The sequence below is a fragment of the Cydia amplana genome, chromosome 2, assembly GCF_948474715.1.
Source record: "Cydia amplana chromosome 2, ilCydAmpl1.1, whole genome shotgun sequence".
Classification (NCBI taxonomy): domain Eukaryota; kingdom Metazoa; phylum Arthropoda; class Insecta; order Lepidoptera; family Tortricidae; genus Cydia; species Cydia amplana.
The window spans coordinates 12,850,337-12,863,821 of record NC_086070.1 but is presented as its reverse complement, the minus strand read 5'-3'; the positions used below and the strand labels follow the sequence as shown (position 1 = coordinate 12,863,821).

General features: G+C 45.1%; 1 protein-coding gene across 2 annotated transcripts in view; it reads right to left on the bottom strand.

The window, feature by feature from the left end:
* Nucleotides 1–13,244, bottom strand: part of LOC134658122 (suppressor of lurcher protein 1-like) — a 61,945-nt gene extending 48,701 nt beyond the window's left edge. Inside the window, exon 1 of one of the 2 annotated variants that reach the window (XM_063513740.1) lies at nucleotides 12,998–13,244. Coding sequence is in view for 1 of the 2 variants with exons in the window: in XM_063513732.1 (XP_063369802.1) it covers nucleotides 13,002–13,036 (35 nt within the window). In the remaining variant the exon portion in view is untranslated. The remainder of the gene's footprint in view (nucleotides 1–12,997) is intronic. The other variant, XM_063513732.1, reaches the window with a different exon arrangement.
* Nucleotides 13,245–13,485: the final 241 nt, after the last annotated feature.

Genomic DNA, 13,485 nt, shown 5'->3' with positions numbered 1-13,485 from the left:
ATGTACTCATGCTATCAAAATAAAAAAATATGTACACATAAAAACCGGGAATGACATTTATCTGATAATTTCGAACAACCCACAGAATTAGTAAGATAAGATAAGATAAGATAAGATAAGATTTCTTTATTGTCAAAGCTGGTACATAGGTCTTATTAATATCACAAAAGTCCATCAGCTTGCCCATTTCGGGCGTACAATTATAAACTAACCTAGTGCATGCAAAAAACAATAACAATAACATACCATCATAACGATTCATTGTCTATGTACATAAAATATTCATTTAAATTATAGAAACAGCGTAGTAGTATCATGCGATTGCAAATAATTTAGTAGATTTTAACTTTACTACTTAATGCTTTTGCTACCTGCCGCTTCAGTATGAGACCGAGACTGTGCAATGTAGGCTCTGACCCGCTTGCACACCGAAGCAGCATGCAGATCCGCATTCAACGTGAAGACCGCCTTAATACTAAAATTTCAAGATTTCAAATTACTTCCAAAAGTAATAATTAAAGCTAGCTGAGTAAATATCAATCAACGTAATAATCCACCAGTTACAAATCAATGTTTTATTTCAAAACCTTCTAAAATTGAACATTTAAATATACAAGGTGTCCCAAGAAGTAGTGATATACTGAAGCTGGGAGGTAGAGGACCTAGAGGGCTATCTGAATCACCCCCATGTATGTTCCGCGATTTTTCGTATTTTCGGAGTTTTTAATTTTTCACCTATCGCCGAGTACGATGAGATTTTTATTTATGGTGACGTGAATTATTGCGGTACATGCTTGATTTTTTTTGTGTGCTAAGCTGATAGATAGGCCAATTCAGTATGGTAACATTTACTATCGTTAGATCTTTGAATGGAATTAAAAAAAAATTGAATGCCAAGAAAGATAAAATTACCCAGTATGTTTTATTTTTTTAAGCGCCCTTGAAGTTGTGAACATACTGGGTAATTTTATCTTTCTTGGCATTAAATTTTTTTTTTCAGATCATAACTCCGAAAAGGCTGCTATTTAACTGATCACCAGATTTAGTAAAATTTAATACTAAAAAAATGTATTTTACCACCCTAAAATAATAAATGATCACCAAAATTATAACTCAATTTTAATGTGAAATGATTACTAATTTTATTACATTTTACTATCCTATTAAAGGAAATGACACCAAACTAATCATTATTAACCCAAAAATAGTAAATGATTACCAAATTTCAAACCCCATTTTAATGTGAAATGATAACCAAATTTTTACATCTTGCTATCCTATTAAAGAAAATGACACCAAAATAATCATTGTAAACCCAAAAATATTAAATGACCACCAAAATTAGAACCCCATTTTAATGTAAAATTATAACCAAATTTTTAAATCTTGCTATCCTATTAAAGCAAATGACTCCAAAATAATCATTGTAAACCCAAAAATAGTAAATGACCACCAAAATTGTAACCACATTTTAATTAAAAATGTTTTTCTAGTAGCATTTCGTTTCTGTAAGGGTCGCAGTTCAAACCTTTTTTTTTTTTTTTTTTTTTTTTTACCCAGGGGGAATCCGTTATGGATCCCACCGGCCCGGGAGAAGCAAGGTGGGTATGTCCGACTCCCACGGACTAAACCCCCTGGGGTGTTCCGCCGCGCGCTTTGTTGACGGGGTTTCGGGAACGCTACTGTAGACCTCCGATACCCCGCCGGCGTTGCCCTTGCGGGCTCGTCTTTTGGGGCTGCTTTAGCAGCCTGCTCCGCTGAAGGCACCTCGGAACACTTGAGGGCCTTCCAGCTTGGAACCTCTTCAGGCGAGTGATGGAACTCCCGGCCCATCACCCGCAGGTTCCGGTTAAGGCGGCATCATTCGGGCTGCGTAGGCCCTTCGCCGCCGTCCTGGCCTTCTACGGCGCTGAGGGAGTGAGTTCGCATCGTCCTCGCGCATTCTCTCTGCAGCCTCCTTTTGTGTCAGGACGGTGACGCTAAAGGTGGCCACTGCCGCCCATACCTCTTCACTGCTGAGCATGCGGCGTATTAGCGCCGGCAGTGAGAGGTCTCCTCCCACAGCTGCGGACAGGGCAGCGCGAGGCTCCGCCCACGCAGGGCACTCTTCGCGCGTGTGTTGGGCCGTATCCACGGCTCCTCCGTTGCAGTGGTGACACGCCGTCGTCGGCTCTCTTCCCAACCTCTCACACAGGTACCAGCCGAAACAGCCGTGCCCCGTAAGGAGCTGCGTGAGATGGAAGGAGGGTGCGCCATGCTTGCGTTCGACCCATTCTTTTAGCACAGGCCGTACAGCGGCCACTAGGTCCCGGCTAGCTCCCGGGATTTCTAGACGCTCTGACCACTGCTGGTAGAGGACGTCTCGGGCCTCTTCATGCCACTGGCGGACCTCACGAGGAGCGGGCCAGTTCTCCTCCCTCCTTGCTGCTAGCAGCCGCCAATATACCGCGGACTGGACTTTAGCTTCAAGGTCCCATGGCGGGCTCCCTGCTAGCAGGCCGGCTGCTGCGTGCGAGTTGTCGCGGTACGCTCGAGCCACCCTGAGAGCTATGGCTCGCTGTGGACGGCGCAATAGGGCCGCACTCCGAGTACTCATGGTATTCGCCCATATTGGTGCCCCGTAGAGCGCCATTGAACGTACCACACTCAAATATAGCCTCCTGCAGGCTCCCCCTGGTCCGCCTAGATTGGGGAGGATCCGCCCAAGCGCTCCGGCTGCAGCCAGCAATTTTGGAGCCAGGCGCTTGAAGTGCTCCTCAAACTTCCACCTACCGTCGAGAACAAGTCCCAGGTATTTCATCGTCGACCCGGCGGCGATGGAAGTTCCACCCACAGTTATTTGTGTCCCCTCCGGTGGTTTATTTCGAGGCCCGTGGAAAACCAGAACCTCGGATTTATGCAGAGCCACTCCTAGGCCTATAGCCCGGATCCTGTGGACCACAAGTGACACTCCTGCTGTGGCCAAGTAAGCGGCCTCCCTGTGGGTTCTGCCACGGGCCGAAACGAGAGTGTCATCAGCGTAACACGTGACACTGATCCCCCGCAGAGTTTCCCCGCGTAGGACCCAGTCGTACCCAATGCTCCACAGAAGCGGCCCCAGCACTGAGCCCTGTGGAACACCGCACGACATCTCCCGTCTCCCCCAGCCGTCCTTGGTTGGAAATATCACACCGCGGCCTGCAAAATAATCCGCCACGATTTTTTGCAAGTACTCTGGCACGTTGTGGTATTTTAGTGCCGCCTTAATTGTTTCCCAGGGCAGGGTGTTGAAGGCGTTGGAGATGTCTAGTGATACAGACATCACAACCCCACCCTGAGAGACCTCCTCCATGGCTAAGTCCCTGACTCGGGCAATTGCGTCCAACGTCGAGCGCAGTGGGCGGAAGCCATATTGGCAGTCACTCAGACCCGGCTGCAAGCTCCTGACGAGACGACTTGCGATTATACGCTCAAAGATCTTACTCGTCTCGTCGAGCAACACTATTGGGCGGTAGGCCGATGGCTGATCTGGTGGGCGCCCATCCTTCCGGAGGAGCACCAACTTGCCTGTTTTCCACCTATCGGGGAACCGCCCTTGAATCAGGCAAGAGGTGAAAAGGCCTCTGACTCCTTCTTCCAACTCACTGAGTGCTACCACCAAAGCACGTCCAGGTATGCCGTCTGGCCCGGGAGCTGTCTTTTTCGACCGGAGTTTTCGGACGGCAACATTGAGCTCGACTTCCGTTACTGGCGGGACCTCTCTCACTACTTCCGGCCTTATGTTGGATGCCATAGCTGGCGGCACAAACTCGTCCCTCTCTGGAAACAGAGTACCGACAACTCGCTCTAGGAGGTCCGGCTGGAGACTGCTGGTCAGCGGGGGCGCCCAAGGTCGGAGCTTTTTCCTAACAGTTCGATACGGCCTGCCCCAAGGATCCCTATCAAGAGTCTCGAGCCATTCCTCCCAAGCCACCTCTTTGGCTTTTGCAATGGCCTTCTGCAGAGTTGACCGTGCTTCCCTGTAGGCATTGTACAGGACCTCTTCCTCAGCCTGGTCTCGTATCCGCCTTCTCCTATATCTAGTGTACTGGCGACGCGCAGCCACGCAAGCGTTCCGCAGTTGGCGGAGTTCCGGTCGCCACCAGTACACTTGGCGTTTAGGCGAGAAGGACTTAGCCCTTGGCATTGCCGCATCACACACACGGGTTAGAGCGGCGCTGAGAAGTTCTGCTTCCTGATTGACATGTACCACCTGCGCTGGATCATTAGTAGCCCTCCAGGACTCGGTTATGGCCGCCTCCCTTGCGATCTGTCTGTCAAGCTTTGACACCATCCACCTTGGACTGTCCCCTTCAGCGGGTCGGTTTTGTCTTGGAGTGGCGGGTAGAGTTGTGACATCAAACCGGATATATCGATGGTCCGATAGCGTCTCTGAGCCAATCTCCACCCTCCAGTTTTGTACACGGCGGGCCAAGGCGTTGGACGCAAAGGTAACGTCCACAATGGACTCCCCTTGGGGCCTCACGCATGTACTCTCCGACCCGGTGTTGAGGACAGTCAACCCCAGAGAGATCGCCCACTCTTCCAACACCTCACCCCGGACGTCTGTCGCTGGGGATCCCCATGCCGTTGACTTTGCATTGAAATCCCCAGCGACCAGCACCGGGATAGGGGATATCTGCCCTACCAGGGCTCCAACGTCTGTAAGCATCTGCTCAAACTCGGAAAGGACACGTCTGGGTGAGAAATAAATCCCGATGATGCCTAAGCCACCTATGACAGCCAGCACAAATCCCCTTCCACTCACAGTCTTTTCGATGGCCGGAGTACCGGCTATAGCGGGGGCAATTATGGCCACCGTTTTGTCTTGGTCCGACACCCAATCGTTCCGACTCGGGATAAAGTAGGGTTCCGAAACTACAGCCACCTTGATTTTCCACTCAGCCATGGTCTGGAGTAATAGGTCCTGAGCCGGAAGGCAGTGGTTAATATTCGCCTGGATACACTTGAAGGCCATATTATTGAGCTGTGTCCATAGTTTCCTCCGCAGTGTTTTGCTGGGAAGGTGGACGTGTATCTTGGCTCACTCCTACCTTCTTCCCGGCGTCTTTATTTGGGCGGGCCTTATTATTCTGGCACCCTTTGCCACCAATCGGATGATCAGCTGATTTCCCAGCTGCCTTGCAGACAGCACAACTCGGTTGGGCATTGCACTCGCGCGATTTGTGTCCTGGTTCCCCACAGCGATAACAGAGGTTGCTCCGGTCGACCCCCTTGTTGCACTTGGCACCAACGTGACCCGTCTCCAGACAGCGGTAACACCTAAGGGGTTTAGTGTCCAAGAGTATTACGCGCGCCGAAATCCAACCTACTTTTAACCTACCCGCATCCACAGCTTTTGTGGCAGCAGCCACAGGGCAACTTAGCCAGAGCGACCCAGAGCCATTCTGGCCACGCACAATCACGCCGGACTTGACGGCCTGAACAGCGCAGTTCCCGAGCTCAGCCACGGCCGCTACGACTTCTTCAGCGATCGCTGAATCATCCAGTCCCATGACGCGGATGTCAGCACATTTCACGGGTCGATGGATGTGGACCACATTAGGGTCGAGAACCTCCCGCAGTTTCGCAGCTAGAGCATCCGCCGCGGTTTCCGCTTCTTTCGTGTCAGGAGGAAGCTCCAGCATTCGGGCTCCAGTAGCTGCTGTTCGGAAGCGAACAGCGGAAATCCCGAGATCCTCCAGGTTTATGCGTTTCTTGGCTTCAGCCAAAATCGTCTCATATTTAGCTCCAGCTTCCACAGCTTCCGGCTTCAATGTGAGGGTGACCGCAGCAGTGCGAGGAGGCCGGAGTTTTCTTTTACGTGCTGACTTTGGCGCGCGCGTTTTGGTAGTTGTCGCAGCTGTGGGTCTCTTGACCGTCTTTTTGGCCTTTCTGCCCAACGTGTCTTTCCAGCTTTCAGACAGAGGAGCCGCAGCAGGTGTTGGTGTTTCCTGTGGTACTTCTCTAGTTGTGGCCGCTTCCTTGGCAGCCAAAGTAGTTTTCTTGCGCCTTGGTTTTGGTTTGGCGCCCTGTTTGCCGCCTGAAGAGACAGAGGAAGCAACCGCCGCCGTTCCCGCTATAGAATCAGGCTGGGCGCCTGCTGTGAGTGCAGTGCACGCGTCTTGTCCATTTGGTCCGGAGAGGAGAGACGTAGCCCGCTCTGCACGCTGGTCATGGGCCAAGGGTGGCCGCATAGTTTGGGCTGGCAGCAGCCTGCCCTCCAGCTCCAAGGCTCCCAGCCTCGCATCCAGCATCAGTCCCATCTGGGCCGTCATGGTTCGCATCATATCTTCCATGCTAGGAGCTCTTGCAGCACCCTTGCGGGAGGTACTGGCTGGCTGTGTATTTTCTTTTGGCTGAGACGGAACTGGGGACGCTCGCCTGAACTGGTCCCGAAAGTCTGCTCTCAGCTGGGTCATATCTGATTTAAGCTCATTCAACTGAGCTCGCAGGGCGTCGTTTTGCGCCTGCAGTCGCCTTGTTTCTTCCGTAGAAGTGCGCTCTAAAAGGCAATCGACTGTCTCTTTTATAGACACGGCGGCGTCCTTCAGTGCCCTCACGAAGGTGCCTTTTAGATGGCCGGAGTTTTTGGCAACATGTTGTATTGCATCCAGGCTCTTCTGCACGCGCTGTGAGAGCGCAGCCGCACAGAGGTTATCCTGCGCACCGGGCAGGACGGAGTCAGAACTTAAGCCGCCTGCCTGGCTTCGAGTAGAAGATGGCAGCTGTATGCTAGACACCTTCTCTTCTGCCCTTAACCTCATTTCCTCCCGTTTGGCGCGGTGTACGTCTTCCTTGGCCGTGGCAGGGCCAACGTAATGTCCGGTGGAAGGAGGCCGACCGCGACCTCGCTTTGATACGGACTGAGGCCTCTTCTTGGTGCCCTCTCCATCAGAGTCTGACCCTGAGCTGAGACCACGTTTCCGCCAGAACCGTCTCTCGTTGCCACTGAATGAGTGACAGCTCATTGCTGAGTCTGACTCAACCCGATCGTCTCTTAGCCTGTCATCAGAAGCTGACCCTGAGCGCACAGTTATCATGCTCCCAGTATCAAGTTCGTCGACATTCGCCTCTTTTTCGCACACATTTTCGCCTGTGTCTTTTTTCTTTGTCCTCGCAGAACCCGATCCCGTGCACCTGCTCTTTGGAGCTGGAGAGTCACAGCGGGTTAGAAGCACTCGGACGTCTGGGAGTGATCTCCGGCTCCTCAGTCGGCTCCGTGATTCTGCACTCGTTGAGGGCTCCGACATCTCACCCTCCGAGGGGGGCCTCGTTTTTGACGTCCCCTCCGTGGCCTCTGCGGATGTTTCTGGGGCCGATCCACAGACGAGACGACCCTTCGAATCACGCTGTGGCGAACCGCCACCCCTCAGTCTCAATGTGCCTAAATTATCATTTGAGCACTCCTCCGTGTTCACGCAACGGTCATTGGTGTTGGAGTGCGTCATCGGGTCGCAGTCCTTCACCTTCCATTCGACATAATCCTGATTCCATATTGCATCAGAGTCCGTTTTCATTGTGCCAAGGTTGTGTTCACGAAGACCGGCGCTCTGCCGGCCTACGAGGCGATTGTTGCCCACCCCTGCATACGGAGGGCAGCCGCCCACCGAAGTGAGCGGACGGGCTTCCTCCTTTCGGAGACCCGCCAGGGGACTTTTTTCACAATTCACCTTCATATTTCCTAATGCGATGACTCCACATCGTCGTCTCTTTTTTCGGGGGTGAGCTCCCCCGCACGCTTGGCACTGGACTCCCTCCAGCCATGCATCCCATCGGCACGTTCCGCTCACCTTGGGATTGGGGATTTATTATAGTGGTTGTCTCCACGCAGCGCTACTCTCAGTGAGCAACGTCCCCGGCCCGCTCAGTGCGGATTACGGGTTGCCCGACGGGAGGCCGAAACCCACCCAGCAGCCACATGACCGTGACCGCCAGACCCGCCGCGCCGCAAGCCTTGAAGGCTCGCCATCCCACACCGCCAAGGCGGCCGCTGGCCCAAAACCGGGCCCTGGCAACAAACGATGCAAACGCATCGCCTCCATGACGGCTGCATCCCCTGACACCTCAGATTAGCTGAGGCATGTCGGGAGCAGCCAACCACAACAAACACGGCAATAAAGCCATCGCAGGAGAAGACTCGACTGCCATACCCACACTGTGACTGGTAGTTAGCAGAGGGAGAATAGCGAACGCGCAACTGAGCGACTATCCTCCCCCTCCCAGGGTGCACCACGAGGAGGTCTACCAATCCCACACCCCTCTACCAATCCCACACCCCCGCAGTTCAAACCTAACCTAACCCACTTTTCTAGTAGCTTTTCTTTTCTGCAAGGGTCGCAGTTCAAACCTAACCTAACCAACTTTTCTAGTAGCATTTCGTTTCTGTATGGGTCGCAGTTCAAACCTAACCTAACCCACTTTTCTAGTAGCATTTCTTTTCTGTAAGGGTCGCAGTTCAAACCTAACCTAACCCACTTTTCTAGTAGCGTTTCTTTTCTGTAAGGGTCGCAGTTCAAACCTAACCTAACCCACTTTTCTGGTAGCATTTCGTTGCCGTAAGGGTCGCAGTTCAAACCTAACCTAACCCACTTTTCTAGTAGCATTTCTTTTCTGTAAGACCAAGACAGCCAGACAGACAGACAGGGGCTAGTAATTTTGGCATCATTTTACTTTATTTGGTAATATGTATACATTTTTTGGTAATCATAGTGGTTTAATTAGGTGAAAATATCGCATTAATTTGGTCTTCAAGATTTGGTGATCATTAATGATTTTTGGTGATCGTTCAATATATTTGGTACTTGAATACAATTTGAAGTGCAGTCGTAATTAAAACGGCGGTGGTACTTTTGTAATTTTAGGCCTTATTTTTTTGGTGTTCAGTAATTTTTTTTGGTAAGCATGATTTTTTATTTAGGGTACCAAAGTATTTTTTGGTGGTCATTATATTTGTAGCCCTCCGAAAATACGAAAAATCGCGGAACATACATGGGGGTGATTCAGATAGCGCTCTAGGTCCTCTACCTCCCAGCTTCAGTATATCACTACTTCTTGGGACACCTTGTATAAAAAAAATTAAGTAATAAGCCCGTGAGATAAAATCGCTTCCAAAATTCTAAAGTGGAATATTAAATTCGTAGGAAGCAATATCGGAAATTCATTAATAATGTTGCAGGCTGCGTCTAATTCCATGACTCGTCTATATTCTGAGAGAAGGAAATCCGCTGTGATATGAAAATAATTTGAATACGATATGAAATATGCTTATAATGCTTTCGGTATTAACGGGTTGGGAGTTTAACGACCGGTTCTATATTGCTGGAGCGGCAATCAAACTTTAAAAATCTGATTTAGATTTGATACCAATTCAACATGTACTTATAAATTATAAGCAATAGACATAAACCTAATCAGTAAATTAAATTATCAAGTAAAGAGCCAATTCTAGTTTTTTTAATTTTCAGTGTCAATTAATTAAGTTACAAATAAGTATACCTATTAAAATATTTAAGGTCAATATCGGTTGTGGCATATAGGTATGTAAGTATGGCTGGCCTTCATATTGGGGTCTGTATTATCTTCACATTTGCTAATCGCTACTTGCGTTTAAGAACAAACCGCGGTTTTCGGAAAACAAGATCCGTTCTAGAGAAGAGAACGATACGATATGTACTAGATACCAACTAGTTAACTTACAGCTAATGAGAAACTTACAGCTAACCTAAATGTAATCAGTTCCTGGATGAGAGACCATAACCTCGATATAAATTATAAGAAAACCAAAATAATTCCATTCTACCCATACCAGAAAACGCCACTAGATATAGATTACACCTACGAAAATACTCGGTTAGAAGTCGTGCAAAGCGCTACACTATTGGGTTTAGATATCGACAGTCACATGGATTGGAAATCCCATGTAGAGAAAATTAGGAAAAAAATATCTCAATTCTTCTATGCGCTTCGGACGGTTAAAGTAACGACAAATTTGGAAACAGCCCTAACAACATATTACGCGTATGCATATGCTTGGCTAAATTATGGAATTATTCTGTGGGGTAATAGTACCAACGCTCCATTACTTTTTACCCTCCAGAAAAAGCTTGTTCGTATCTTAATAAATAAAACACTTGACGAAATCGAAAGCCACAAACCTTATTTTTCCGAACTTGAACTGCTGACCCTCACATCTATATATATATTAGACATGTGTAAGTTCGTTCGAAAGAATAGGGAATTATATATAAAACGAGAGGACCTACCTTCTACACGATCGATACGAAACAAGAATAGACTAATCCCACCACCTTGTAAACTTAAACTACTGTCATCGGGTCCTTTAGTAATGTCTATTAAAATATATAATAAACTCCCGGACTCTATAAAAGAAGAAGAAAATTATAATATATATATAAATAAAATTAAACAGTTGCTATTAGCTATGTTATATTATACTCTAAGCGAATTTTTTAATGACAGATTATAATTAAATAATATCTATAATTACAAATACATGTATTTTTTGTTAAGACTTGACTTTTGTATTTTTGACATAAATTTAATCCTTATTTTTACATTTGCTTATAGTTATTGTTTATATTAAGATAATTAATCACAAATTCTCCTCTCCTTGGAATTGTAAATAGTATATTGCAGTGCCCAACAGGGTTCACAAAGACCTAGCTTATAAGTTTACCACCTGTACAATTACTTTGTGAAATTGCAATAAAATATTGAGTATTGAGTAGTTTAGATTTCAACTAGATATCTTTTGCAGTACAATTCGGGCAACCAATGTCACTTTTACGTTAAATTATTGTTTTAAAATCGTTTCAAAATCGTTTTGAGATCTAAAAATACATAACGAGACGTTTTAAATATTGTGAAAATCGTTCAAGAGTATCTGCAGAATCGCGGAAATGTCAAATTTGACAGGCTAGATCTTAAAAATATCGTTGTCGTATCTTGGAGAAGTCTAATAGATATCTAGTTCAAAATCCGAATCGGGCCCAAATATATATGAACTCGCAATTAACAATAATTAATCAATAAACAGGCCCCAATGTGAACGCCAGACACACTTATCCGTATGTACCTTACTAACTGTTTATTCAAATTATACATAGTGTCGGAAATCCAAATTAATTTTAATATGACTATGCAAACTACGCAATACCTGAGGTAACTGAAGTCCTACAAGTATGCTTAGGCCTCTTAATCGGATCGGCCTCAGGCATTGTTTACCTCCTAAACTCTCGATTAATGTGTTATCTCAATGGGTAAGGCATAATCAAATCTATTTCATTGAATTATGCATAGGTATTTCTACTTTGCCGACGCTGGTTATACAGGTTGAATTATTTAAAAAAATATGATTATGCAGTTTTTCGTATCTCGAAAACTGGTTTTATTTCGTTATTTGATATCTAGGTGCAAAGCTATAAGGGGGTGATAGCTAAGTCATAAATGTCTTAGATGAAATTGAGATTCCTTTTTTGGTCGATATCTAATAATTTTTAGAAAAAACATAGAAGTTACAGAATGTGAAAATTACAGTACCTATGAATAGTTTTGTAATGGATTTGTCTTATTTTGCATTAATTGAGATGTGTGGTATTGTAAAGTTTTAACACCGCTCCTGTATATTCCTTACCTATAGAAAAAACGGATGGCATGTGTCTAACGTGAAACGTTTTAATTAAACAACACTTTTCAATATTTCTTTGTTAGGTATTTGTGCAGCTTGAGCTGTTGTCGACCAAAGTAAATAGAACAATAAAGATCAAAGTACTAAAAAGTTTATGTCAGATTCAATTAAACTTCTGTGGTATTTTTGTGTGATGTGGGTATTACCTACTTGCTCTTAGTGCCGCAAACTTTCTTGCTGAAAAAACAATTTATTCTCTATATCAATATTTCAATTCCTATTATTAATGGGCAATAAATTTCCAAGCCAATTTAAATTTAACTTTAAAAAAAATTGAGAAAATAGGGGCTAAAGCTGGATAAAAAATCATCATGGTTGAAATGTTAAATAGGTACCGCGATGTACAAATTCGTCTGGTTTTCTTAAACATGAGCTAATACAAAAATGAGCAACCCCTAATGACTAGTCAAGTTTTTAGCTTATAAATTCTCTAATACGGGGATTTTTGTTATTTAAAGTGATTTTCTATAAGTATTGGATCTTCACATTACATGTTGTACACCGTGATAGAATATAGCTACCTGATATTAGTAAGTCAATTAGAATGATATATAGCTAATGATAGCTGAATAGCTCTTGGAACTTTGGTTTAATTTTTTTAGGAATAATTTAATATTAGAATTGTTTTTTCTGAATTTAATAATAATAAATGCCTGCTGTGACCGGTTCATGAGTGTCTATTGTTGCACCTGTAAACGGGTTCCAGCAGGCGTTCTACATGACATCAAAGCTCTCCAAGGGGCCTCTACGTGTTGGATCTATATCCCCACGCAAGCCTATCAAAAGACCGGGATTTATAGGCCCGTGATCCCAAAAAAGGAGATACAAATAATAATAATAATATTCTTTATTTCAGACCAGGTCCATAATTATACATTTAAATTATTAAAATATATTTTATATTTAATTTATTAAAATATATTTTTAAAAGCTATAGTTTCTGCCTAAAATGAATGTGGTTCTGCCGCCTTGTATATAAACATGGTCTTTATATTATTTATAAAGAATAGATAGTCAAAAATATTATTATAGGTATGTGAAACCAAAAAGTCACGTAAATATTTATAATAATAAACCAAATTTAATATGATATCCTAACACTATCAATAAGAAATCACATTTTCACTCGTGCGTTCCATTTCCATTTTTTATTCATTTAATATTCCAATCCTGACACTATTAGATGAGGATAATGTTATTATCTCTTATCAAATTTTAAATAATGTTTTGTTCATATAAAATCTAATTAATTAAAAAAAGTTCACTTACCCACAATATTAAAAACCCATTTGTTTGTTGCAATGCCATTAAAAGTGCCACTTTTAAGCATTCACAAAAAGTCAGCGTAGTTTGTGCCGACTAAAAGAAAAAAATCTAGTCCACTGGGCTCAATCAGGCGGGCTGGCGTCGCGGTTTATAAATTCAATTGTCTAGTGCATTATTACGTCTCTCAGCGCGCCTACGGCGTACCTAGGCAGCGTAGCGTAGGCTGGTCGACGTCCGTCCGCGAAGGCTCACGCGGTAGACTGCCCGTCACTTCAGCCTCACGCCTAGGGGTTGGTTTGTATGGAATGAAGAGAAGGTATTCGTTTTGCATTTTTTCGGATCAAGTGAAACGTTAAGGGACTATGAATGATGGTGATTGATTTATTTTTTAGACGACATTTTTTACGGCCAGGTGATCTAAGCTACATGTATATGTCTTATTTTATTATATTTACAAACGATTAGTTAATAAGATATTTTATGAGCAAACA